This window comes from Dipodomys spectabilis, unplaced genomic scaffold (assembly GCF_019054845.1).
Source record: "Dipodomys spectabilis isolate Male_0828 unplaced genomic scaffold, ASM1905484v1 ptg000030l, whole genome shotgun sequence".
Taxonomy (NCBI): domain Eukaryota; kingdom Metazoa; phylum Chordata; class Mammalia; order Rodentia; family Heteromyidae; genus Dipodomys; species Dipodomys spectabilis.
Window position 1 is genome coordinate 10,432,672 of NW_024870707.1, and position 27,034 is coordinate 10,459,705.

Below are 27,034 nucleotides of genomic sequence, written 5' to 3' on the forward strand. Positions count from 1 at the left end.
TCATAAGCCCAGATGTACATATCCATGCCTAATTTTTTATGTCTAAATGTTAAAACATTAAAAACTAGCCAGGTGTCAATAGCTCATGCTTGCAATACTAGCTACTCAGGAGGCTGAGATCTGAAGATCATGGTTCAAAGCCAGCCCGGGCAGGAAAGTCTACGAGACTCTTATCTTCAATAAACCACCAGAAAACTGGAAGTGGTACTGTGGTTCAAAGTGGCAGAGGAGGGGCTGGGAAGATGGCTCAGTGGTAGAGCGCTTGCCTTGCATGCCTGAGGCCCTGGGTTCAATCCCTCAGCACAACAAAGTGGCAGAGGACTAGCTTTAGCTGAAGAGCTAAAGCACCCAGGCCCAGAGTTCAAGACCCAGGACCAACAACAAAAAACTCGTATCATCTGTACTACCAATAATTTTCGACAAGTTCAAAACCTGATATATAAACACAACGAATGTGTAATTAAAATTAATTTACCAATGAAAAGTTCCCTCTCAGTAAGATTGCAATACAAGATCTTGAGGGCCCAGACATGAATGAACATTTGAACTACTTGGAGAGTTAGGAAGACTGAGAGTGAGAGGACCATTGCTTGAGCCCAGCTTGTGCAGAAGTTTGAAAGACCCCTTTTTCAACCCAAAGCTGGGGGCAGTGATAAGTTGCTATCAACCTAAATTACATGGGAGGCTGAAATTGAGAGGATTGTAGAGCAAGGTCAAGACCTGAGGTAGGAATAAATCATAGAGAAAATTAGGCCTGGTGAAGGCAACTCAAGGAATTTAGAAACAGAAGCACTATCTTTGCTTCTAAGAGAGACAACAGGATGCATTCCTTTCCTTAGCACTTGTTTGGTGGCAGAATGCATATCTTTCTGAGAGAAATGCCCAAAAAAGAACCAGAGTAGTAGACAAGCAGGAACTTAGTGTAACACTACCAAGAATGATTGAGAGCAAAGATAACTATCTCTGCATAATTTTAAGTCAGACCCTCTGCCACTATCATATAAATACCCCTGATGCCAGGGAGATCTGTCTCCCCTTTGAGAGTACCCCACACTCTGTTAGGGTGTGCCTCTGTCTTCCTGCCTGCTTGCCTATTTGCTTACTTATTCAATGAAGCTCTGCCAAGTTTTCTTCTCATTATGACTTGCCCAGAAATTCTTGTTCTGCAATGGAAGTCAAGGACTCTAAGTGAAGAGACCCTACTTTTGGAGGGAAACTTCACAAACTTGCACTTGAATCGGGTGACAAACCCAGGCAGAAAAGTCAGTGAGACTACATCTCAACAGAGGGAAACTAGATGCAATGATGCACACCTGTTATCCCGGCAACGACGGGAACGCTAAAATAAATGGGCAGATCAGAGTTCGAGCACACGTCCAGGGGGGCACCCTGTCTCCAAAACCAAACAAAAAGATGGTATGAGGAGCCCAGAGCCTTCCCCCCCCCCCCCCACGGATGTGTCACAGATAGTTCTGCAGGCAATCCTGGTGCAAGTGAGAGAGCTGGGCTTGGAAGAAACCCGCGCCAGCGGCGGCCTGCACACCTGCATTCAACCCTGCGGGGAAAGCTTGCTGTTTCGTTTTAGGAAAATTAATTTCAGTGTCGGTCTGAACACACGTACCGAGGGCCTCTTCCCTACGGGTCTGCAGGGTTGGAGAGCCCCTAACCCTGGGAGGACAGGAATCCAATGCAGCTCCACAACGACTTCCCACTCAGGACGGGAGCTCCAGGAACGGCTTTGCTCGGAGGATAGGTGTCCGGAACTGTGGTCTCGTCGGACCCGGAGTTGCAGGGGGGAACGTTTCACCTGAAGGACCGGCTCGTTCCCACGACTTTATGGCTCCCGGAAGTGCGTCCTTCCCTCCTCCTCCCCAGCCTCACGCCCGTGGGCTGCGGATGGGGCGATGGCGGCGGCGGCGCCGGCCACGGGGCCTGGCCTGGGATCCGGGCCTGGAGAACCCCCGGAAGGGCTCGAAGCGGAGGCTCCGGAGCGTCGGAGGAAGGCGCACGGGATGCTGAAGCTTTACTACGGCCTTTCCGAGGGGGAGGCGGCGGGACGCCCCGCGGGGTCGGACCCCCTGGACCCGACTGATCTCAATGGGGCGCACTTCGACCCGGAAGTGTATTTGGACAAGGTGTGTTCAGCGATGGGGTGGGGGGGTTTCCCGGCCCCCGATATATCTCAACTTCCTTTTCTCCCTGGGGTGAGAGAAGCAGGGCCCCAAAAAAGGAGACCACCGTTGGCCAGGAAGTAGGGGTAGAACTGGAGTGTAAGGGGGCGTGGGCAGGTTTGGACTGGCCTGAGGATAAATGGAATCTCTCGAAGCTGATGTTCTGATAGGCCCGCGTGGGGGGGGGGCGTGGCTCCGGCCCCAACGGGCCGGCCGAAGCTTAAACCTCAAAAGCTGATATTTGAAAACAGGTTCAAACCTAGTAACCCCCTGAGGATACCGCTGGTAGCCTTCACGTTTGGGATTGGTGACAGGAGAGGAGTGGATCAGCGTTAATTACACTGAAGACCTCTCCCGTTGGGGACAAGGCTGGGGGGATTTTAGGGAGCACTAACACTGAACATTAACCGCTGTACTGTAGCTGAGGAGAGAATGCCCCCTGGCCCAGCTGATGGACAGTGAGACGGACATGGTGCGGCAGATCCGGGCTCTAGACAGCGACATGCAGACCCTGGTCTACGAAAACTACAACAAGTTCATCTCAGCCACAGGTGATTCCCACTAAGATGCGTCCCTCACAATTTTACATGCCCCATTCCTCCCCATCTTGTAAAAACAGCAGAAATGCAGAGGGAGAAGACACACGTGCCAGACCTGCCTTGACATTCAACTACTTATCACCTCTGTCTCTCCAACAGGACCCAGACACTACTCAGTGTCAGATAACTATGGGGGAAGTAAATAACTGCTCCTAAAGAGTTGTTTTAAAGACCAAAGGAGATCAAGGATAAAATTAAATTTGTACCTAAAAGAATCTGTAGCCGGAGCCGGGCGCCAGTGGCTCATGCCTGTAATCCTAGCTACTCAGGAGGCTGAGATATGAGGATCATGGTTCAAAGCCAGCCCGGGCAGGAAAGTCTGTGAGACTCTTATCTCCAATAAGCCACTAGAAAACAGGAAGTGGCGCTGTGGCTCAAGTGGTAGTGCGCTTGCCTTGAGCTGAAGAGCACAGGGACAGTGACCAAGCCCAGAGTTCAAGCCCCACGACTGACAAAAAAAAAGAATCTGTAGCCGGGCTCCAGTGGCTCATGACTATAATCCTAGCTACTCAGGAGGCTGAGATATGAGGATCATGGTTTAAAGCCAGCCTGCGCAGAACATCCGTCAAACTATTATCTCAAAGCACTAGAAAACCGGAAGTGGTTCTATGGCTCAAGTAGTAGAGCGCTTGCCTTGAGCTGAAGAGCTGAGGGACAGTGACCAGGCCCAGAGTTCAAGCCCTATGACTAACAAAAAAAATAAAAGATCGTGGCTGGGAAGGTGGCTCAGTGGTAGAGCGCTTGCCTTGCATGCTCGAGGCCCTGGGTTCAATTCCTCAGCACCACATAAGCAAAATGGAAAAAAAAAAAGCCAGAAGTGACGCTGTGGCTCAAGTGGTAGAGCGCTAGCCTTGAGCTGAAGAGCTGAGGGACAGCGCCCAGGCCCAGAGTTCAGACCCCACGACCGGACCCAAAAAAATAATAATAATAAAATAAATAAAAAATCTCTGACACCAAAGAAACCACAATAAGACCTTTAAAAAAAATAACTTTATTCATTTGTATGTATGTGTGCCTGAACTCAGGCTCTACCACTTGAGCTATACTTTTACTACTGTTTTTTTTTTCCTCGTCAATACTGAGGTTTGAACTCAAGACCTTGAGCCTTTCTTGCTTGGCTCTTTTGCTCAAAGCTGGCACTTTACCACTTGAGCTACACCTCTACTTCTGGCCTTTTGCCAGAAAATTGGAAATAAGAGTCTCTCCGGCTTTTCTGCCCTCGATGCCTTTGAACTAAGATCTTCAGATCTCAGCCTTCTGAGTAGTGAGCCACCAGCGCTTGGCTCACAATAAAATTAACTTTCTTTTGTGTGTGCTAACTTTCATCTCTGGTCCAGCTCTAACTTGAGAGTGGCCTTGTCACTCCCTTCTTTCCTTCTTCCTCATTCTTTCCTCCTCCTGTCCCTAATTAAGCTAAGAGAGAAATATTATGACATTAAGAGTTACAAAGTCGGGGCTGGGAAGGTGGCTCAGTGGTAGAGCGCTTGCCTTGCACGCATGAGTTCGATTCCTTAGCACCACATAAGCAAAAAAGAAAAAAGCCGGAAGTGGCACTGTGGCTCAAGTGGTAGAGTGCTGGCCTTGAGCTGAAGAGCTGAGGGACAGCGCCCAGGCCCAGAGTTCAGGCCCCATGACTGGACCCAAAAAAAAAAAGAGTTACAAAGTCAGGCAAGGCATCAGTGATCAGTCCTGTAATTCTAGCTACTAAACAAGGTTCAGATCTGAGGATCATGGTTTGGAGCCAACATAGTCCATGAGACTCTTATCTCTAATAAACTACTCAGAAAAAGCTGGAAGTAGCACTGTGACTCAGGTGGTAGCATGCTAGCCTTGAGCACTAAAAGGCTTAGGGACAGCACCTAGGCCCTGAGTTCAATCCCCAGCACCAGCAATAAATAGTTACAAAGTCCCATGCAAACACCACTATTATGTTGTACTAGAAAATGTTCGGCATTGGCGGCTCACACCTGTATTCCTAGTTACTCAAGAGGCTGAGATTTGAGGATCATGATTCAAAGCCAGCCCAGGCAGGAAAGTCTCTGAGACTGATATCCAGTTAGCCACCAGAAAATCACTTGTGGAGCTGTGGCTCAGTATGGTAGAGCACCAGCCTTGAGCAAAGGAGCTCAGAGATAAAGCCCAGGCCCTAAGTTCAAGACCCACAACCAACAAAAAAGAAAACATTTGGCTGTTATTCAGACCACTTTCTGTCCTATTTTAAGGAAATGCACTTAAGACTTGAGCAATAATTTTGGACCCACACATACATAGTTCTGGAGGCAAACCCAAAGGGTTTGACTGCATTCCATGGGAAGCACTGTAGGGTTATGTCTTCACCTGTGTCACTGCGGCGGGTATGGTGACATGTACTCAAGGATTGTTCTTCTATCTGGTGTGAAGCAGTTTCAGTGATCAGGCAATTTGTTTGCTAATGCTAGCATCAGAAAACAATTTTCGGGGCTGGGAAGATGGCTCAGTGGTAGAGCGCTTGCCTTGCATGCATGAAGCCCTGAGTTCGATTCCTCAGCACCACATAAGCAAAAAGCCCAAAGTGGCGCTGTTGCTCAAGTGGTAGAGCGCTAGCCTTGAGCTGAAGAGCTGAGGGACAGTGCCCAGGCCCAGAGTTCAGGCCCCACAACCGGACCAAAAAAAAAAAAAGAAAACAATTTTCTGGGAGCCAGTGTCTCATACCTGTAATACTAGTTACTTAAGAGGCTGAAATCTGAGGATTGCAGTTCAAAACCAGCCTGGGTAGAAAAGTCCCCATAAGATTCTTATCTCCAATTAACCACTCAAAAACAAAGTGGCTATGTGGCTTAAGTGGTAGAGTGCTAGCCTTGAGCACAAAGAGGTTCAGAGACAGTGCCCAAGCCCAGAGTTCAAGCCCTACGATCAAAAAAAAGAATTATAGCCGGGCGCTGGTGGCTCACGCCTGTAATCCTAGCTACTCAGGAGGCTGAGATCTGAGGATCGCGGTTCAAAGCCAGCCCGGGCAGGAGAGACCGTGAGACTCCTATCTCCAATAAACCACCAGAAAACCGGAAGTGGCGCTGTAGCTCAAGTGGTAGAGTACTCGCCTTGAGCTGAAGAGCTGAGGGACAGCGCTCAGGCCCAGAGTTCAAGCCCCATGGCCAACCAAAAAAAAAAAAAAGAATTATGTACTGAGAATTTTCTCATAGGAATATTGTAATCATTACATGTTTTTATTTGTTGGAATATACAGATTTGTGTGTGTGTGTGCTGCATATGTGCGGATTGCTCCTGGGACTTGAACTTGGGGCCTGTGTACTGTCCTTCAGCTTTTTTTTGTTGTTGGTGGTGGTGGTTATGGGGCTTGAGTTCAGGACCTGGATAATGTCCCTGAGCTCTTTTGCTCAAGGCTAGTGTTCTACCACTTGGAGCCACAGTTCTGCTTCCAGTTTTCTGGTGGATAATTGGACATAATAGTCTCAAGCCCCAGCTGGCTTTGAATTGTAATCCTCAGATCTCAGCCTCCTGAGTAGCTAGGATTACGGGCTTGAGCCACCGGCACCCAGCTTACTTCAGCTTTTTTGCTCAAGGCTAGCTCTTTGCAGTTTGAGCCACCGCTCCACATCTGACTATTTAGGAGTTGGTTGGAAATAGGATCTCATCCTCCTAAATATATGGGATCACAGGTGAGCCACTGGTGCTCAGCTGGCAGAATGCTTTGATACTTAGCTCTTGTTTCACTGGGAAGGTGTGGCTTTTAATAGTTTTTTCTAAGAACAGAAAAATAGTAAAATATATGTTCTAAGTATTAATCTGTAGAGTCTGAAGTCTTATATTTATTTAATATACATTCAGTAATTTTTTTAAAGCAAGAGCTGTTTTGCACATTGAGATATAGCAATGAACTATCCAGACAACACTCCTGCCTTCTGAAACCCACATTTTAGTTGGAGAACCAAATAATTAATGAGTCCACAAGTAAAAGTAGCAGCCAACCAGTTGCTGGTGGCTCACACCTGTAATCCTAGCTACTTAAGAGGCTGAGGTTTGAGGATCACGGTTCGAAGCCAGCTTGTGCAGAAAAGTCCCTATGAGACTCTTATTTGCAATTAACCACTCATGAAAACAGAAGTGGCACTGTACCTCAAGTGGTAGAGTTCTAGCCTTGAGCACAAAGAGCTTCAGGGACAGCACGCAGGACCTGAGTTCAAGCCACACAATTGACAAAACATAAAAATGGTAGCAGCCAGTGCTACAAGAAAAACAATAAGGATAAAAAAAGTAATGGTGGGCTGGGCGCTGGTGGCTCACGCCTGTCATCCTAGCAACTCAGGAGGCTGAGATCTGAGGATCCAGGTTCAAAGCCAGCCTGGACAGGAAAGACCATAAGACTCTTATCTCCAATATACCACCAGAAAAACCGGAAATGGCGCTGTAGCTCAAGTGGTAGAGTGCTAGTCTTGAGCTGAAGAGCTGAGGGACAGTTCCCAGGCCCAGTTTAAGACCCATGACCAACAACAACAAAAAAAAGTAATGGTGTTGGGAGGGTATCTTTAGCAAAGATGAGTACAGCATGGCTACTCTGGTGGAGAAGGAAGAAGTGGAGCAGGAGAGGGAAAGAATGAGGCAAGAGAACACATCTGGTATTTCAAGTGCAACAGGAAACCAGGAAGTTAAAGGGCAGGACTTGGTACACATAGGTAGGGGAAGGGGAGTGGGGACTAAGTTAAGGTTCACAGCTGAAATCCTAGCTGCAAAGGAGGCTGAGATCTGAGGATTGTGTTTAGAAGCCAGCCTGGCAGGAAAGTCTATGACACTCATTTCCAATTAAGTACCACAAAAGCTGGAAGTGGAGCTGTGGCAGTCCTAACCTAGAGCAGAAAAGCTCAAGGACAGTACCCATGGGCTGGGATGTAGTGGCAAAGTGCTTGCCTAGCAAGCAACGTCCTGGGTTCGATCCCCAGTACCAAAAAAAAAAAAAAGACAAAAAAAAAAATACAGTTAAAAAAAAAAAAAAAGGACAGCACCCAGGCTCTGAGTTCAAAACACACGCGCGCGCGCGCACACACACACACACGTCCCTTGGTCCCCTGTCTACTCCGTTGAGACTGGACTACAGGATAGGGAAGATGGCAGAATACCTGTTAGTAGGCTACTGCTGCACTCCAAACACTGTGCTGATGGCCTGGTCCAGGGCAGCTATAGTGGAACAGTCAAGATTTGTTTGAATATTAGCCATAGGACATACATTGATGGAATTCTGTGATATGTAAGAAAGAGAGAAGAATTAAGAATGTCCCTGTCAAGTGGAGCTGCCAATTAGAAGAGCAACCTGGAGTTCAAGGTATATGGAATAAGATGGGTGGTCCCTAGGGAGGGGGTATGGAGAAGATTGGATTTACTACATAGATTTAGATCTATTATTAAATATTTTCAAAGAATATTTAGAAGAAATCAAGTCTAAAGGAAGAAATTGGGCACCAGAGGCCCATACTGATAGCCCAACCAGCTTAGGAGGCTGATACCTAGAGGATTGTGGTTCACAACCAACCCAGGAAGAAGGGTTCTCAAGACTCACGTCTCCAAAATAACCAGCAAAAATTCTGGCTGGAGGGGGCTGGGAAGGTGGCTCAGTGGTAGAGCGCTTGCCTTGCGTGCATGAGGCCCTGGGTTCGATTCCTCAGCACCACATGAGCAAAAAGAAAAGCCAGAAGTGGTGCTGTGGCTCAAGTGGTAGAGCGCTAGACTTGAGCTGAAGAGCTGAGGGACTGTGCCCAGGCCCAGAGTTCAGGCCCCACAACTGGACCCAAAAAAAAAAAAAATTCTGGCTGGAGATGTGGCTCAAGTGGTAAAGTGCCAGCCAGAAGCAAGGAAGCTGAGAGAGCACAAGGCCCTGGGTTCAAACCTCAGGATTAGCTCACACACACCACATGCACACACATACACACAGGTGTGCGAAGTGCATAGTGCTGCAAATCTTCCATCCTAGATACATGGGAGACTGAGATTGGGAGACTTAAGTCTCAGAAAAGTCTGTAGAAAAGCCAGACACCTCAGTACTCAGGAGGCTGAGATCTGAGGGTTGTGATTTAAAGCCAATCTGGACAAAATGTGTGAGACTTTTTTGGGGCGGGGGGGGTGTAGGTTGTGGAGCTTGAACTCTGGGCCTGGGTGTTGTCCCTCAGCTCTTCAGCTCAAAGATAGCACTCTACCACTTGAGCCATAGAGCCACTTCCAGTTTTCTAGTGGTTTATTGGTGATAAGAGTCTCATGGAGTTTCCTGCCCGAGCTGGCTTTGAACTGTGATCCTCAGATCTTAGCCTCCTGAGTAGCTAGAATTACAGGCATGAGCTACCAGCACCTAGCTCTGTGAGACTCTTATCTGCAGTTAATTACTGAAACGCCATAACTGGGAAATTTGGCTCAAGTGATAAAGGGCCAGCTGTGAGGGAAAAAAGGCTTGTGAGAGCGAAAGACTGAATTCAAGCTGCAGTACCAAAAGAAAAAGCAACAGAAACTTGAAGGTATCAAGATGGAAGCAAGTCATCATGTCCAATAAGCTCAACAGCTAATGTCTTAGAAAAAGTCTTGATCAGAAGACAGCGAGATGACATAACATAGTAATCAGAGGAAAATACATTATCAACCAAGAACTGCACACTGAACAACCACCATTTTTTAAAAATAGGACAGATTAGAACATTCTTAGAAGAACCCAAACTTGCCTTTGTCAAGCAGTAATAACTAATAGGTAAATATAAAGCCTATATATATGGAAAATGAACTCAGCTGTCTGAGTGGTAGAGCATTTGCCTAGCCAAAAGCTCCACCCCCCAAAAAACTAAATTTTTTTTTTTTGTCGGTCGTGGGGCTTGAACTCTGGGCCTGGGCGCTGTCCCTCAGCTCTTCAGCTCAAGGCAAGCGTTCTACCGCTTGAGCTATAGCGCCACTTCCGTTTTTCTGGTGGTTTATTGGAGATAGGAGTCTCACGGTCTGTCCTGCCCGGGCTGGCTTTGAACCGCGATCCTCAGATCTCAGCCTCCTGAGTAGCTAGGATTACAGGCGTGAGCCACCAGCGCCTGGCAAAACTAAAATTTTTGTGTTTGTGTATATATAATTTACTTTTTGGGCTTTTAGTTTTAGTTCTCCAGCTATCTTACTAAGGATCTGGGAACCTCTGCCCCTTGGGTAAAGGGAATATATTACTGTACTTGGGAAAATATTTAATAAAAGAGGCAAAACACTTGTATACTAAAGTATAAAACATTGATAGCAATTTAAAGATACATAAAGATCTCATGTTTTTTTTTTTTTTTTTTGGTTGGTTGTGAGCCTTGAACTCAGCCTGGGCGCTGTCCCTCAGCTCTTCAGCTCAAGGCGAGCGCTCTACCACTTGAGCCACAGCACCACTTCCGGTTTTCTAGTGGTTTATTGGAGATAAGAGTCTCACGAACTTTCCTGCTCGGGCTGGTTTTGAACCGCGATCCTCAGATCTCAGCCTCCTGATTAGCTAGGCGCCCGGCTTCTCATGTTTTATATTTGTTTTTTGTTTGTCTTTTGTGCTAATACAAGGGCTTGAACTTGGCTTCATGCTCTTACTTGGCTTTTTCCTAATCACTAGCACTCTACCACTTGGATCATGACTCCAATCCTGCTTTTTTCAGGTTAATTAGCAATAGGGTCTCATGGGCTTTTCTTTTTCTTCCTTTTTCTTTCTTTCATTCATTTTTCTTTCTTTTTCTGTCTTTTTTTTTTTTTTTTTGTCAGTCCTGGGGCTCAAACTCTGGGCCTGGGCACTATCCCTGGGCTTCTTTTGCTCAAGGCTAGTACTCTACTGCTTGAGCCACAGCGCCACTTCTGGATTTTTCTGTTTATGTGGTACTGAGGAATCAAACCCAGGGCTTCACGAATGCACTGTATCACTAAGCCACATTCAGAGCCTCACAGGCTTTTCTTGATCCTCAAATCTCAGGCTTCTGAACGGCTAGGATTGCAGGTGTTGGTCACTGACCCTTACCTGAAGACAGCCACGTTAATTGATTAGAGGGCATATATATTTATGTATATTTGTGCTGGCTCTGGGGCTTGAACTCTGGGCCCAGACTGTCGCCTGTGCCTTGTTGTTGTTATGTGTTGTACAGTAGGCAACCTTTTTTTTTTTTTTTTAAACTAGGGCTGAGAGCCGAACCCACGGCCTTGGGCGCGCCAGGCGGGCGCCCTTCCGCTGGGCTAAACCCCCGGCCCCCCTTTTTTTTTTTTTTTTTTTGGACAGTCCTGGGACTTGGACTTGGCCTGGGCACTGTCCCTGAGCTTCTTTTGCTCAAGGCTAGTGCTCTACCACTTCAGCCACAGCTCTACTGCCAACCTGTTTTTGAGTGGTTTATTGGAGATAAGAGTCTCATGGATTTTCCTGCCCAGGCTGGCTTCAAACTGTGATTCTCAGATCTCAGCCTCCTGAGCAGCCATGATTATAGACATGTGCCACCAGAACCTGGTAAGAAGTTCTTATTTTAAGATATATTTGCCATGTGCCGGTGGCTCACACCTATAATCCTAGCTACTCAGGAGGCTGAGATCTGAGCATCTCGGGTCAAAACTAGCTCAGGCAGGAAAATCCATGAGACTCTTTTGTCCAACAGAGCACTAGAAAACCAGAGGTGGCCCTGTGGCTCAAGGGTAGAGCATTTGCCTTGAGCTGAGGAGCTGAGGAACAGCGCACAGGCCCAGAGTTCAGGCCCCACAACCCACCAAATAAAAGATACGGTATTTTGGCTGGGCGCCTGTGGCTAAAGGAGCTGCTGTTACAAGGCAGTGGATTTCTCTGGCCATCTGCCCTGGGCACAGGTGTGTAAACGCCTGCTGAGCATGTTGACTCTTTCTCCAGCCATGCTATAATAATCACACCCTCACACACCGAGTTGTGGTGTCGGTGAGAGTGCTTCCATCCTGGGGCCCGGGCTAATTGCTGCATATCCACTGTCAACTCTCCATCTCCTTTTTCTCCCCCTTGTCCTCCCAAGACACCATCCGGAAGATGAAGAACGATTTCCGGAAGATGGAGGACGAGATGGACCGGCTGGCCACCAACATGGCGGTGATCACCAGCTTCAGCGCCCGCATCAGCGCGACGCTGCAGGACCGCCACGAGCGCATCACCAAGCTGGCAGGTGGGCGCCCTCCGAGGGGCGGGCCTGCTGGGGTCCTCCCTGGGCCCTGCGGCTCACCCTCCGCGCTCCCGTCCCCCAGGGGTGCACGCGCTGCTGCGGAAGCTGCAGTTCCTCTTCGAGCTGCCCTCGCGCCTGACCACGTGCGTGGAGCGGGGCGCCTACGGGCAGGCCGTGCGCTACCAGGGCCGCGCACGCGCGGTGCTGCAGCAGTACCAGCACCTGCCCTCCTTCCGCGCCATCCAGGACGACTGCCAGCTCATCACGGCCCGCCTGGCCCAGCAGCTGCGCCAGCGCTTCAGGTGTGGGGCCCTGGGCCCGGGGCGCCCTCCCCCTGCTCTGGAGACCCTGCGTGGTCGGAAGGGGGTGTGTGTGGGGGGGGTGCTGCCTCTCACTGCCTCTCCCTGCCCGCAGAGAGGGCGGCTCCGGGGCGCCCGAGCAGGCCGAGTGCGTGGAGCTGCTGCTGGCGCTGGGCGAGCCTGCCGAGGAGCTGTGTGAGGAGTTCCTGGCGCACGCCCGCGGGCGGCTGGAGGAGGAGCTGAGCAGCCTGGAGTCGGAGCTGGGGCCCTCTCCGCCTGCGCCCGACGTCCTGGAGTTCACGGACCGCGGGGGCAGCGGCTTCGTGGGCGGCCTCTGCCAGGTGGCCGCGGCCTACCAGGAGCTGTTCGCCGCCCGGGGCCCCGCGGGGGCGGAGAAGCTGGCGGTGTTCACGCGGGAGCTGGGCGGCCGCTATTTCGCGCTGGTGGAGCGGCGGCTGGCGCAGGAGCAGGGTGGCAGTGACAACTCACTGCTGGTTCGGGCCCTGGATCGCTTTCACCGGCGCCTGCAGGCCCCCGGGGCCCTGCTGGCCGCGGCCGGGCTCGCGGAGGCGGCCACAGAGATCGTGGAGCGAGTGGCTCGGGAGCGCCTGGGCCACCACCTGCAGGGCCTGCGTGCGGCCTTCCTGGGCTGCCTGACCGATGTGCGCCAGGCACTGGCTGCACCTCGCCTGGCTGGGAAGGAGGGCCCTAGCCTGGCCGAGTTGCTGGCCAACGTGGCCAGCTCCATCCTGAGCCACATCAAATCTTCTCTGGCTGCTGTGCACCTCTTCACTGCCAAGGAGGTGTCCTTCTCCAACAAGCCCTACTTCCGGGTATGCACCATTGGGTTTGGGTCAGTCATGCCACTGGTTGGCTCTCCAATGCCTATGGCTAGTCTTTTACTAATGCTTTGGGAACTCAGGACAGGCCTCAAGGTTTTAGGCAGCCAGGTGGGGCTTTAGGGTCTCAGGAGGCACAATCTGGGGGTGTGAGGGGGGTCAGGGAAACTCTGAGAACATTGGTTCTCTGCAGGTGGGTTAACAGGAGAGGGATGAGGTTCCCCAATGCACATACCCACCCCCACCCCACCCCCCAATGCATGGGCCACTACCTAGAGGAGAGGCTGGCTGTTTATCTGGACTGCTTCTCACAGGGTGAGTTCTGCAGCCAGGGAGTCCGTGAGGGCCTCATTGTGGGCTTCATCCGATCCATGTGCCAGACAGCCCAGAGCTTCTGCGACAGCCCGGGGGAGAAGGGGGGCGCTACCCCACCTGCCCTGCTCCTGCTGCTCTCCCGCCTCTGCCTGGACTATGAGACGGCCACCATCTCCTACATCCTTACACTCACTGATGAGCAATTTCTGGTGCAGGTGAACTGGTTCATGGGGGACACAAGGGGCTGCTGCCAGGAGCATAGGAAGCTGGGTGATCGCATGGCCAGACTCATGTCCCACTCCACCTTCCATGTGGCACAAGTTAGGGCCAGCTCCTGATGAACAGTAACCTTTGAACTGGCTCTGGTACCCATAGTTGCTGTCCTCTGCCTCCCCGGTTCAGGACCAATCCCCAGTGACGCCTGTGAGCTCGCTGTGTGCGGATGCCAGGGAGACAGCACGGCGGCTGCTCACCCACTATGTGAAGGTGCAGGGCCTGGTCATATCGCAGATGCTGCGCAAGAGTGTGGAGACTCGGGACTGGCTCAGCACCCTGGAGCCCCGCAATGTGCGTGCTGTCATGAAGCGGGTGGTGGAGGACACAACGGCTATCGACGTGCAGGTACCGCCCAGGCTGGTCAGTGGACCCTGCTGCGGGTGGGGGGGCGTGGGGAGCAGCCCTCCGGGGGTCAGTGCAGCAGGGGCCTAGCAGTGCCTGTATGTATCCCTGACCTTAATCCTCCTCATCTCGGACTGGCATCCTTGTCCCATCTCACCAGTGACGAAGTGGAAGCCCCAGGGTCACCCAGAAGGCTGGGCAGAGCTGAAGATTGGGTCTTGAGTCTTTGCACCCCTTTCCTGCATGAAGAGCAGGAAATACACACACACTTTTCTGCATCTCTCTCCTTACTGCACTGAAATCCTTGCTAAAACTTCCAAAAAAAAAAAAAAAAAAAGCTGGGTGCCGGTGGCTCACGCCTGTAATCCTAGCTACTCAAGAGGCTGAGATCTGAGAATCATGGTTCAAAGCCAGCCCGGGCAGAAAAGACTGTGAGACTCCTATCTCCAATAAGCCACTAGAAAACCGGAAGTGGCGCTGTAGCTCAAGTGGTAGAGCGCTCGCCTTGAGCTGAAGAGCTGAGGGACAGCGCCCAGGCCCAGAGTTCAAGCCCCACGACCGACAAAAAAGAAAAGAAAAAGAAACAAAATAGGATTGTTTCTCATAGACACACTTATGTCTTGCCTTTGCTTCTCCCACTACCCTGATTTTGTAAATGGTTTCTGCAAATAGAGATTAATCTATGATCCCAGTCTTCTGGGTAGCTGGGGTTACTGGTGTGAGCCATCATGACTACCTTATGATTTTTTGGTTTGGACTGATACTGGTGCTTGAACTCAGGTCTCATGCTTTCTCAGTATTTTTCTTTTTTTTTGGGGGGTGGGGCGGGGTCCGGTTGTGGGGCCTGAACTCTGGGTCTGGGCGCTGGCCCTCAGCTCTTCAGCTCAAGGCTAGCGCTCTACCACTTGAGCCACAGCGCCACTGGCTTTTTTTTTTTTCTTTTTGCTTATGTGGTGCTGAGGAATCGAACCCAGGGCCTCATGCATGCAAGGCAAGCGCTCTACCACTGAGGCACCTTCCCAGCCCTTTCTCAGTATTTTTCTTTTCAAGTCTTGTGCTCTACCACTTAAGCCACAGCTTCATTTCCTACCCTGTGATTCTTCTACCAAGTAGATAACTAGCATCCTCTGCTGAGGCTCCAGGACACCTGATTGGACCCGGCTTTAATGCTCTGGCCTTGCAATGTCTCTTTGATACCACTAGGTGGGGCTCCTATATGAGGAGGGAGTCCGCAAGGCTCAGAGCAGTGATTCCAGCAAGAGGACCTTCTCAGTGTACAGCAGCTCCAGGCAGCAGGGCCGCTATGCACCCAGCTACACACCCAGGTATGGCCAGTAGGGAGGCCCCAGTGGATGAGCAGAAGAGGATGTCGTGAAGTTGGGCTCTGATTCTTTGTCTCCCTCATCCAGTGCCCCGATGGACACCAACCTCTTGAGCAATATCCAGAAGCTGTTTTCTGAGCGAATTGATGTGTTTAGCCCTGTGGAATTTAACAAGGTCTGACCTTATAACCCAGGAAGCTTGGCTGGAGCAGCCGCATACCAGTCCATGAAGCCCCAGAACCCTGTCTGTGCCCAACAAGGGGGTAGAGAGATCCTAACTCCCTAGTCTGTGTCTAGGGTTGGTTCTAGATGGACTAGAGTCTTACTACCAGCCAGGGTGATGACCTAAGTGTGCCTGCCCTTGTCCTCCTGTCCATTTATGAGATGTGCCTACCCCAGCAAGCTCAGGGATCTCCCTTTCACTCAGTAATGCTTCTATCCCACGTCAGTCAGCACTGACTGCTCTGGCTGCTACCCTTCATGTGATAATGCCTGGGCCCTGGGAATTTCTGCTGTATCCACCTTTGTCTCAGGTGTTAGATACTTCCCCCACCCCATGCAGCTACTGAGCTGCATGCATCCCTTTGTCCCCTCCTGCAGGTGTCGGTGCTGACTGGCATAATTAAGATCAGCCTGAAGACCCTGCTGGAGTGTGTGCGGCTGCGCACCTTTGGGCGCTTCGGGCTGCAGCAGGTGCAGGTGGACTGCCACTTCCTGCAGCTCTACTTGTGGCGCTTTGTGGCAGACGAGGAGCTCGTGCACCTGCTGCTAGATGAAGTGGTAGCTTCTGCTGCGCTGCGTTGTCCAGACCCAGTGCCCATGGAGCCCAGTGTTGTCGAAGTCATTTGCGAACGTGGATAGGCCCGGCTGACACTGTGCACCAGGCTATTCCGGCCACATCTCCTTGGTTCCAGGTCTCGTCCTGGCAGCCCTTCCCGGCTGCGGGTGCCAGGACGTGCCTAATAAATGTGTGTGGCTTCCTCCTCCCTCTCACTTGCCGGGGCGGGGCCTTCTGGAGAAGGGACGTCGCGATAGGCTTCTGAGACGCCCTGCAGGGCCCGCCCCGGGCGCCGATTGGCTGCTGTGCTGGGCCCAGGATGGGTAGGGGGCGTGTCCATCTAAAGCTTTCGGGTGGAGCGGCGCTGTTGCTGTCCAGCTGTTCTGAGACAGGTGCAGGCCGGCGCGCGATTCCTCCGATTCCTCCGCGTTGTCTCTCCCATGAGCGGATGGAACGGGCCGCCTCCCCTTGATCGACTTCTGTGAGCCCCTGCTTCCCAGCGGAGCGGAAACCATGACTCCTCAGGGCCCCCAAGCCCCACTGGAATTCGGGGGCCCCCTGGGTAATGGAGCAGAGGGCAGGATCTGAGGGTGGAAGGCTTCGGGAGCGGCGGGTTTGCAGGGAAGTTGTCTGCACAGGGGGAGCGAGGGGTCCATGCGGAGGCTGCCGAGCGGGGCACTTGTGAGGGTGCAGGACACAAAGGAGGGGCGAGGAGGAAGGGAGAGGGGCTGGCAAGGGGATACCCAGGCAGGCGACTGAGGACCTTGTGAGGTCGGCCCAGGCCGAGCCGTGATTCCGCGAACCCCTCCGCAGGCGCGGCGGCGCTGATGGTGCTGCTACCCGCCACCATGTTCCACCTGCTCCTGGCGGCCCGCTCGGGCCCAGCGCGCCTCCTGGGCCCGCCCCCGAGCCTGCCTGCGCTGGCCGAGCTGTGGAGCCCGCGGGCGCTGCTGCTGCTGCTCGCCTGGCTCGGCCTGCAGGCGGCGCTCTACCTGCTGCCGGCGCGCAAGGTGTGCGCCCGTCTAACGGCTCGGGCGGGGGCGGGGCCTCGCCGGGGAGAAGGAGCCCCAGCCCTCACCACACCCCTCCTTTGTGCCCGCAGATGGCCGAGGGGCTGGAACTGAAGGACAAGAGTCGCCTGCTCTACCCCATTAACGGTGCCTGAGGGGTCCCTCCCTTGCATTGGGAGTTGCCCTGGGGGGGTGAGGTTTCCAGTTCTTGCAGGGAAGTCCAGGGAGCCTTGCCCCCAACCCCAAGCTCCCTTAGAGGGTCTCTTACGTCCTGGAAAGACGAGTATCTCCATGCCCCTTCCCTGTTAGCTGGTACTCTGCAAGGAGCTGGATGGCCTTTGAAGGCTGAGTGTGACCCACTTGAGCTTTGGGCTATGTGTGTTGGGATTCAGGGGGAGGGGCAAGGTGCAAGAGCCCCAGGGCTCACTCTGTTGGAGTTCAGGCTTCCAGGCGCTGGTGGTGACCGCCCTGTTGGTCAGTGTGGGGGTGTCAGCGGGGCTGCCCCTGGGGGCGCTCACAGACATGCTCCTGCCCTTGGCGTTTGCGGCCACCCTCACTGCCTTCATCTTCAGCCTCCTCCTCTATATGAAAGCCCTGGTTGCCCCTGCCTCAGTCCTGGCACCTGGGGGAAACACAGGTGAGAGAGGGGTTCCGGTGGGGTGGGAGTGAGACAGAAGGGTGCATCTGCCTGCACCTTCACCTTCTTCTTCTCCAGGTAACCTGATTTATGACATTTTCCTGGGACGGGAGCTCAACCCTCGAATCTGTTCCTTTGACTTCAAGTACTTCTGCGAGCTTCGGCCTGGCCTCATGGCCTGGGTATGCTGGGCTTGAGTGGCTGCCAGGAGAGGGATAGGGTGCGGGCACAGGGCAGGGTGGCAGTTGTGCAGAGAACAACCATTAGTCATTCCCCACACAAGCTGACCCACAGAATGCATGGTTTTGACATTGCTCTAGTCAAGTGAGAGAGAAATGCCTTATCAACCTTTCATTTTAATGGGAAAAGACCAAAACCAGCAAAATATACATGGGGGGTGGGGTGCAGCTCAGTGGTAGAACACTTGCCTAGCGTGTACTAAGTCCCCAGATTCCATACCCAACACCACCAGAGCAGAAATACAGGGAAGACAGAAGACAGATCGTGTGGGGAAACTAAGCAGGAAAATGTAGGGACTGCAAGCTGGTTTCAACATGCAAAGTCCATTTCAAAGATGTGCTACTTCAAGGTCAGGTCATTGAAGAACCTAGACCTCATAGTCAGGTTTAGCAGCCTGTTGTCACTAGAGCCATGATAAACACTCCATCTGTATTCTTTGATGGGTTGCTGGCCAAGACTGCTGAGAGAACTTTTTTTTTTTTTTTTTGGGGGGGGGGGTCTGAACTCTGGGCCTGGGCTGAGTGCTGTCCCTCAGCTCTTCAGCTCAAGGCTAGCGCTCTACCACTTGAGCCACAGCGCCACTTCCGGCTTATTTTTCTTTTTGCTAATGTGGTGCTGGGGAATCGAACCCAGGGCCTCATGCATGCAAGGCAAGCACTCTACCACTGAGCCACCTTCCCAGCCCCTGCTGAGAGAACTCTTGAGCAAAGTCCCAACTTTCACCTTGGATGACCTCATCTTGAGGCAAGACTGCCAAGGATTCACCATGGATTTGGGAGTTGTCTTTTTTTTTTTTAATTAAAATGATTTAATTAACAAGGTACTGGTTATAATCCTAGCTGCTGGGGAAGCTGAGATCTGAGGATAGAGGTCCTAAGCCAGTTTGGGCAGATAAAATTAGAGACTCTTTACCTCCAACTAATCTTAAGTGTGCCCCCATATTAGGCCCCACCAAGATGTGGGACCTGACCCCACAGTCATTATGTTTCTACACTCACTGGTGAAATGGGATAGAATAAAAACTTTCTCCCAAGACTATTAAGAGAACAAGAAGAGGTAATCCTCCCCCACCCCCTTGTGCTGGTACCAGAGCTTGAACACAGGGCTTTGTATTCATTCACTTACAATGGGTGCTCTACCATTTGAAATATGTGTCTAGCCTGACATGTTAGTGGTTAATTGGAAATAGGTCTCCCATTTCTTGCCTGAGCTGGCTTTGAGCCATGATCCTTTAAGTCCCAGCCTCTTGAATAACTTAAGATTTCAGGCATGAGCCACCAGCACCTAGCTAAAAGGAGCCATTTTAATAACATCACCAAGCTTAGTATTGGCCAGTTCCCATCTAACCATTAGTCCTTTGTACACCTTATCTCAGAGTCCTTGTCCCAAAACAGTCTCCATTTTCCACATGGCAGTAGCTTTGGAGAGGATAAGCAACTAGCTCAAGTGAAAAGCTCAGGTTCAAAACTAGGAGTTTTAGCTGGGCACTAGTGGCTCACGCCTGCAATCCTACTTAGGAGACTGAGATCTGAGGATCACAGTTCAAAGCCAGCCTGGGCAGGAAAGTCTGTGAGACTCTCATCTCCAATTAACCACCAGAATATCAGAAGTGGAGCTGTAGCTCAAAGTGGTAGAGCACTCACCTTGAGCAGAAAAACTCAGTAACCATGCCCAGCCCAGTGCCTGAGTTCAAACCCCCCAAACAACAACACAACCTTAAGAGTTTTAACTTACAGTCCTAGCCCACTTCCCTGGGTACGGGGCCTGGGACGGGAGAGTGATTAACAGAGACAGCTGAGAGGCTGGCACCTGTGTGGAGACGACCGTCTTTCTCCTAATCCCTCAGGTCCTCATCAACCTAGCCCTGCTGCTGAGGGAGGCGGAGCTGCGGGGGAGCCCGTCACTGGCCATGTGGCTGGTCAATGGCTTCCAGCTGCTGTATGTGGGTGATGCCCTCTGGTATGAGGTGAGGTTAGGCTGAGCCAGGAAGGTCAGGAAGGGCATTTGAGGACCTCCCCAGAGTAAACCAGTGTATCTGGGTCCTGTCCCTGCAGGAGGCTGTCCTCACCACCATGGACATCACACACGACGGCTTTGGCTTCATGCTAGCCTTTGGGGACCTAGCCTGGGTACCTTTCACCTACAGTCTGCAGGCCCAGTTCTTGCTGTACCACCCACAGAGCCTGGAGTTGCCCGTGGCCTTGCTCATCTGCCTCATCAATGGTCAGTCAGGAAGGGCAGTGGGTTGGGCCCACCCCCCTCCCCTCCGCTTCTCACTTCATTCAGGTGCTGAGGTCAGGTGCTTCTCCAAAGCTGGGAGTTGGGTCCTGGGTGTCACTCGGAACCGGGACTGTGGACAGCCTGGATGATCAGGGTCAGGTAAAGTCTCTCATCTCTAACCAAGTGCTCATCCTCTCCTCCCCTCCCCCAGCTGTTGGTTACTACATCTTCCGACGGGCTAATTCTCAGAAAAACACTTTCCGGAAGAATCCTTCTGATCCTAGTGTGGCTGGTGAGCTGGGTTTCTGGGGAGCTATGGAAGGTGTGGGGTGGCAGGGCTTTCTGGGGCTCCCTACTCCCCTACCTATCTTTCCCCAGGCCTTGAGACCATTCCTACAGCCACAGGGCGGAAACTGCTGGTGTCTGGGTGGTGGGGTATGGTGCGCCACCCCAATTACCTTGGAGACCTCATCATGTCTCTGGCCTGGTCCTTGCCCTGTGGTGAGTCGCCTGGATAGGTATGCTCAGGGTGGCATGGTAACCACAGGCGGCCTGTCCTGGGAAAGTCACAGTGGAGTAATCAACTAGGGGAAGCGAGGGAGGGGGGCAGCAGACTCCAATGCCAACCTAGTCCTGTACACCTTATCATAGATCTTGATGCTCTGTGGAAACCATGGTGACCCGGGGTGCTGGCTAGAGGGTCACAGAACTCCTTCCTTACAGGGGTGTCCCACTTGCTGCCCTACTTCTATATCCTCTACTTCACTGCACTGCTGGTGCACAGAGAGGCCCGGGATGAGCAGCAGTGCCTGAGGAAGTATGGCCGGGCTTGGCACGAGTACTGCCAGCGTGTTCCTTACCGCATTGTGCCCTACATCTACTGAGGAGGGAGTTCAGCTGTCCACCAGCGCACCTGCTCCCAAGACACATGGCTTAAGGGCCTGTACCCAACATGGTCTGAGCCATACCAGCAGCCTCAGGGCTGCTCAGCCTGAGAAGAGATGGTTCTGGAGCAAGAAGATGAAGGCAGTGCCCACAGAGACACTTTTCCCCCTTCAGATAAATGTCTGGAACACTTGTGTGCTTCTTTCCCATTCTAGGGCTAGGGTATCCATGGCTGCCAGATCAGCCTAGAGGCACTGGTAGGTGGTTTTGGGGCCCTCGAGTCTGCTACTCAGAAATGGGCACTGCTAAAAGTGGGCAGTCCAGTCACAGCTTTATTAATGACCAGAGTCTTTAATTCAGCCAGGGAGCTCCTCGATCAGCGTCCTTGGGGCAGGTGGCATGGGGCCTCCCCAAAGCCGCTCCAGCTCCCCAGTAAGGGCTGCCACTTCTTCAGCTGCCATGGCATGGGCACGGTAGGCTCCGGTGCAATCTAGAGAAAGCGGTGTGAGGGCGGCCTCATTTTCGTTGGTCCAGGCCAACAGGAACTGGCACTTCTTCCGAGCCCGATAGAGGCGCTCTCGATCTTCGCTGGCCACAGCTAATTTCCGGGCCCGGCCCAGGGCCTGCACCAGGTGTCCGAGGGCTGCCAATGTGTAGCCTTTCTGGTTGGCCGGACCCTCGCCCAACAGGATGCGAGCAGCCTCTTGCATAGCACCCCGAGTACCCAGGGGACCGGGTGGGTGCTCGCCCGCTTCTAGGACGTGGGCTGCGGCTTGTAGGGCTTCCTCCGTAGAGGCGAAGACTTGTTGGGCGCCCAGGGCTCCAGAAACATCCAGAAGCGTGGCACAGAGGTCCGAGAGCAGCAGCGCGTCGTCTCCGCCATGATACAGGGCGAGCGCGTGCGCGTACGCGAACAGCACGTTGGGCAGCTGGAAGCGCACGAGTGGCGACACCGGGCCGCGGCTCAGGCTAGCCAGCGCGGGGATGCGGGCGGGCAAGGCGGGCACTGCGGGCGGGCGGGCCCCCGGGCCGTCTCCGGGAACCGGCTCCTCGGCGGTGGCATCCTTCCCGGACTCCGGCGCCGCGGGCGCGCCATCCAGCTCTTCCAGAAGCCGCGGCGCGGCCCCGCGGCTCCACCACCACGGCCGCCAGGGAGGAAGCAGCCGTCCGGCCTCGCCGCGGCTCAGCAGCCGCTCGAAGGCCGCCTTCTCGGCGGGCGCCAGCTGTTCCCAGAGTCCCGAGAGGCCTCCGGGAGCCGAGGCTGAGCGTGGGCCTGCTGCCTCGAGCTCGTCCTCCGTCTCGCGTTGCTCACGCAGCCGGCGTAGGGCGCCTGCCAGGCGGCTGGGCGAGGCGTTGCGGCCGCGGAGCTCTCCCAGCACCTGGTCGCGGTAGAAGCCCTCGGCACAGGCGCCATGCGCCCGGTAGCAGCGCAGCGAGCAGTAGGGCACGTTGCAGCGAGGGCAGGTGTAGCGCGCTGGCTGGGCCGCCCCGGCCGGACAAAAACCGCAGGGCCCGCCCGGCTCCATGGCAACAGGAGCTGCGTGGTGGGAGCGGGCGCACCCACGCCGCGGCTCAGCCGCTTCCGGCGCCGCGAAGGTTACTTCCGCTCCTTCAGTGGGCCAGTAATGGGACATGAACTCGACAAACATCGCGAGGCTTCCCCGCAATTCCCGCCCATACCCGGAAGTCAAGCAGTGCATCGGGCAGGCGCAGAAGCCGTAGTGACGTAAGAACACAAGCCGGCCTGGGTGCGGTGGCTGGAAGCTGTGAAGGCCAGCGATTCGTGGGCGCCCGCTCACGCTCTAGTACCTGCGGGGAACCCGGGCCCCGGACGGACTGAAAACAACCAGCCAGCGTTCTTGCACTAGAAAGCTGCGGCAGAAATCAGTGTGCATGCTAATACTCTGGGCACACGGCGCCGCAGGTGTTTGGAGGATGAGTTCCCCGCGCTGTAGAGCAGCCATTGTCTAGTAGAGAATATAGACAAAATTAAGGGGCAGTTCGAGAGCTGGGAATGTGGTTCAGTGGTAGAGCGCAAGAGAAATGCCGGGTGCCGGTGGCTCACGTCTGTAATCCTACCTACTCAGGAGGCTGAGATCTGAGGATCGTGGTTCAAAGCCATCCTGAGCAGTAAAGTCCTTGAGACTATCTCCAATAAACCACCAGAAAACCAGAAGTGGCGCTGTGACTCAAGTGTTAGAACACTCACCTTGAGCTGAAGAGCTGAGGGACAGCCCCAGGTCCAGAGTTCAAGCCTGACAAAAAAAAAAAAAGAGGGGGGATCCCGAAAGGGGGTCAATTAGAGTGAAAAAAAGTCCCAGATGAGGACATCTGGCCTAGTATTAGCTCCTTCAGAACAAAGCAGTGTTTCATATCTGAGCTGTTTGATATTCCCCAAATTTACCTTCATTACCATTGTCTGTCCAACTCTGTTCAATGTAGACTCTATATTAAGAACTCTTTAGGATAGTGGTTCAAAGCCATCCTGAGCAGGAAAGTCCCTGAGATTCTTATCAACAATCCCCAGAGAACCAGAAATGGTACTGAGGCTCAGTACCATGGTAGAGCGTTGTGCAAAAAAACTTAGGGACAATGCCTAGGCCCTGAGTTCAAGGCCCACAGACCCCACTCCCCTCCCCCCATGATAATGAGCTACAAACAACTCTGCTAAGTACCATTAAGTGTTTTTATTCATTGCATCTAATTATATAAGTCCTGGTACTTGGACTCCTTGAGTACTCAAGTACCTGGTACTTGGACTCTGAACACATCCAACCCCACATTTGCATTTATCTTGATACAGATCATCTCTTTCCCTACTGAAATTAAATGGCTTTGAAGACCCATCTTTATATCCCCCACGAATGGCCCCCTTTATCTAGATTTTATGCCCTTGCCTCTTTTCCCTTCTAACCTTCCAGAAACATTAGATCACAAGGTTGGATGTTATTTGGTGGTATAGGGATTGCCTAGTCTGTTTATAGGTCAGTTTGATTCCCAGCACCAAAAAGAAAAAAACAAAACAAAAATTAGATTACAAGTCAGATCACATTAGTCTCTCCTAAATCCTTTTCATGACTCGTGCAATTGGACATTGGACTTTGCCCCTGCTGTTGTGTAAATGTATTCAGGGACACTAATATTGAGACAAGCATAGCTGTAATGGCACCCACCTGTAACTCCAGCATTTAGGTAACCAAGGCAAAAGAATCTCAAGTTGGAAGACAAGCCAGCCCAGGCTACACATAAATAGGAAGGAGCCAGCACCGGTAGCTCACGCCTGTAATCCTAGCTACTCAGGAGGCTGAGATCTGAGGATCACTGTTCAAAGCCAGCCCGAGCAGCAAAGTCCGTGAGACTCTTATTTCCAATAAACCACTAGAAAACCAGAAGTGGCGTTGTGGCTCAAGCGGTAGAGCGCTCGTGATGAGCTGAAGAGCACAGGGACAGCGCCCAACCCCAGAGTTCAAGCCCCACAACCGACAAAAAAAAAAAAGGAAAGAAGGAAAGGGAAGGAGGGAGGAATGAAGGGAGGGACTAAAGGAGGGAAGGCGGGAAGAAGGGGAAGAGGAGGGTGTAATAGAACATACAGGAAACAAGAAACTCCCACAAATTCTCATATAGAAACAATCTTATTGAGAGGTGGTTCTGCCTTAAGGTACAAATCCCAAATCCATTAATAGATTAATGGTTTGTCTGGAGGGTCTGTTAAGTAACTAAGCCAAAATAAAACTTTTCTTTAAAATATTCAGAGCAACAGAAAATGGACTAAGACAAATTACTGACAAGATCATGCAGGTTTTGTACCCACTCCAAACATCACTTTTGCCCCCTTTGCAATTCCTTTTTTTTTTTTGTCGGTCGTGGGGCCTGAACTCTGGGCCTGGGCACTGTCTTTCAGCTCTTCAGCTCAAGGCTAGTACTCTACCACTTGAGCCACAGCACCACTTCTGGCTTTGTCTGCTTATGTGGAGCTCTCTGGGCCTGGGCACTGTCTTTCAGCTCTTCAGCTCAAGGCTAGTACTCTACCACTTGAGCCACAGCACCACTTCTGGCTTTGTCTGCTTATGTGGAGCTAAGGAATTGAACCCAGGGCTTCATGTATGCAAGGCAAGCACTCTTACTACTGAACCACCTTCCCAGCCCTTCAATTCCTTCTCTAGGTAATATATGATTGGGTGTTTTGGTTTTTTTTTTTGGGTCCGGTCGTGGGACCTGAACTCTGGGCCTGGGCGCTGTCCCTCAGCTCTTCAGCTCAAGGCTAATGCTCTACCACTTGAGTACAGTGCCACTTCCGGCTTTTTCTTTTTGCTTATGTGGTGCTGAGGAATCGAACCCAGGGCCTCAGGCATGCAAGGCAAACGCTCTACCACTGAGCCACCTTCCCAGCCCCTTGGGTGGTTTTTTTTTTAAATCAAGTTTTATCCTTAGTGGCTTCTCCTTGAAAAGAAAGCCAATCCAAAACTCTGCTTTATGTACTTAAGGCCCAAAACTTTCATCTAGTTTCTTCTTTCCCTCACCAAAAAAAAAAAAAGGTAAATAGCCAGGCACCAGTGGCTCACACCTGTAATCCTAGCTACTCAGGAGGATGCCAGCCTGGGGCAGAAAAGAACCCATGAGACTCATCTCCAATTAACCACACAGAAAAAGAAGTGCAGCTGTGACTCAAAGTGGTGATGTCCTTGCCTTGAGTAGAAGAGCTCAGAGACAGTGCCCAGCCAGAGTTCAATGCCTCACGACCAAAAAAAAAAAAAGAAAGAAAGCAGGACTTGAGTGGGGTTAAGTGCTAGCCCAGCGAGGTTGAGATAGAGTTCAAACTCAACCTTCCTCACAAAAAGTTAGGAGCCATCCTTTTTTTTTTTTTTTTCTTTTAACACTATGAAAGCCAGGGCTGGGAATGTGGCTTAGTGGTAGAGTGCTCACCTAGCATGCATGAAGCCCTGGGTTCGATTCCTCACTACCACATAATTAGAAAAAAGCCAGAAGTAGCACTGTAGCTCAAGTGGAAGAGTGCTAGCTTTCAACAGAAGTTCAGGGACAGTGCTCAGGGCCTGAGTTCATGCCCCCCAGGACTGGCAAAAAAATAAGTTGGCCAATACTTGCACACATCTGCACTGTGCTAAGTGCTTACACAAGCATTTTACATACTTTAATTCTCAAATGGCAGACAGGTATTAGTGGTTCAAGGTGAGAGCCAGACAAAAGCAAAACATGGAGGCTCTAAACTCAGCAATACAAGTCCAGAGCCTAAAGGCTTTTGTTAACTTTCGTATACTGCATCCCAAGAACCAGCAGATTCATTAACATTACATGACAATATATGAAGTTCAAATATGCTGCTAGGGAGGAACCATAAACCAATCAATGACTCTGTCTGGGGCTGTGATTAGGTTACCAAGGCCAGATATTTATTTTTAATTATTTTTTGTCAGTTGTGGGCCTGAACTCTGGGCCTGGGTGCTGTCCATCAACTCTTCAGATCAAGGCTGAAGAGCTTCAGCTCTACCACTTGAGCCACAGTGCCACTTCCGGCTTTTTCTGTGTATGTGGTGCTGAGGAATTGAACCTAGGGCCTCATGCATGCAAGACAAGCACTCTACCACTGAGCCACCTTCCCAGCCCAGGGCCAGATATTTAAAAGTACAAACAATGGCATCCCTCACCTCTGTGCCAGTGTAATAAAGTGACAGAAGAGGCATACCATGTTCCTGTGTAACAGACATCCACCCAAATCCACTTTGCTCCCAAACCAGCCTCTACTCCAAGACTATTTTCTTTGGCAAGAAGATAAAAAGGACTTGGGGACAAAGTTGCTTAGGATGGGGATAACCCCACCTCTACTGATGTCCATTTCCCTCAAATCTAAGGGTTTTTGCTTGTCTTATTGTTCTAGGGAACACACCGCCAGCCTAGAAACATACATACCTCCCTTTACCCCATGGCTCTGCAAATAAAGATAAAACAAGC

General features: G+C 51.9%; 3 protein-coding genes across 3 annotated transcripts; 2 read left to right on the plus strand and 1 right to left on the minus strand.

Moving 5' to 3' along the window:
• Positions 1-1,864: 1,864 nt before the first annotated feature.
• On the plus strand, positions 1,865-16,277 carry Vps51 (VPS51 subunit of GARP complex). The gene is made up of 10 exons (XM_042675885.1): positions 1,865-2,135; positions 2,593-2,722; positions 11,761-11,907; positions 11,987-12,206; positions 12,319-13,036; positions 13,357-13,572; positions 13,760-13,978; positions 15,179-15,300; positions 15,385-15,472; positions 15,898-16,277. Exons 1-10 carry the CDS (start codon positions 1,905-1,907, stop codon positions 16,156-16,158), a joined length of 2,352 nt encoding a protein of 783 aa, XP_042531819.1. The 5' UTR covers positions 1,865-1,904; the 3' UTR covers positions 16,159-16,277.
• Positions 16,278-16,361: 84 nt separating this feature from the next.
• Positions 16,362-21,259, plus strand: Tm7sf2 (transmembrane 7 superfamily member 2). The gene is made up of 10 exons (XM_042675886.1): positions 16,362-16,637; positions 16,889-17,085; positions 17,178-17,232; positions 17,528-17,722; positions 17,801-17,904; positions 19,809-19,928; positions 20,017-20,185; positions 20,394-20,474; positions 20,561-20,683; positions 20,906-21,259. The coding sequence occupies exons 1-10, from the start codon at positions 16,589-16,591 to the stop codon at positions 21,064-21,066; spliced, it is 1,254 nt and encodes a 417-aa protein (XP_042531820.1). The 5' UTR covers positions 16,362-16,588; the 3' UTR covers positions 21,067-21,259.
• A 120-nt stretch (positions 21,260-21,379) lies between these two features.
• On the minus strand, positions 21,380-22,642 carry Znhit2 (zinc finger HIT-type containing 2). The gene has a single exon (XM_042675887.1). It carries the CDS (start codon positions 22,591-22,593, stop codon positions 21,424-21,426), a length of 1,170 nt encoding a protein of 389 aa, XP_042531821.1. The 5' UTR covers positions 22,594-22,642; the 3' UTR covers positions 21,380-21,423.
• Between the last annotated feature and the right edge of the window lie 4,392 nt (positions 22,643-27,034).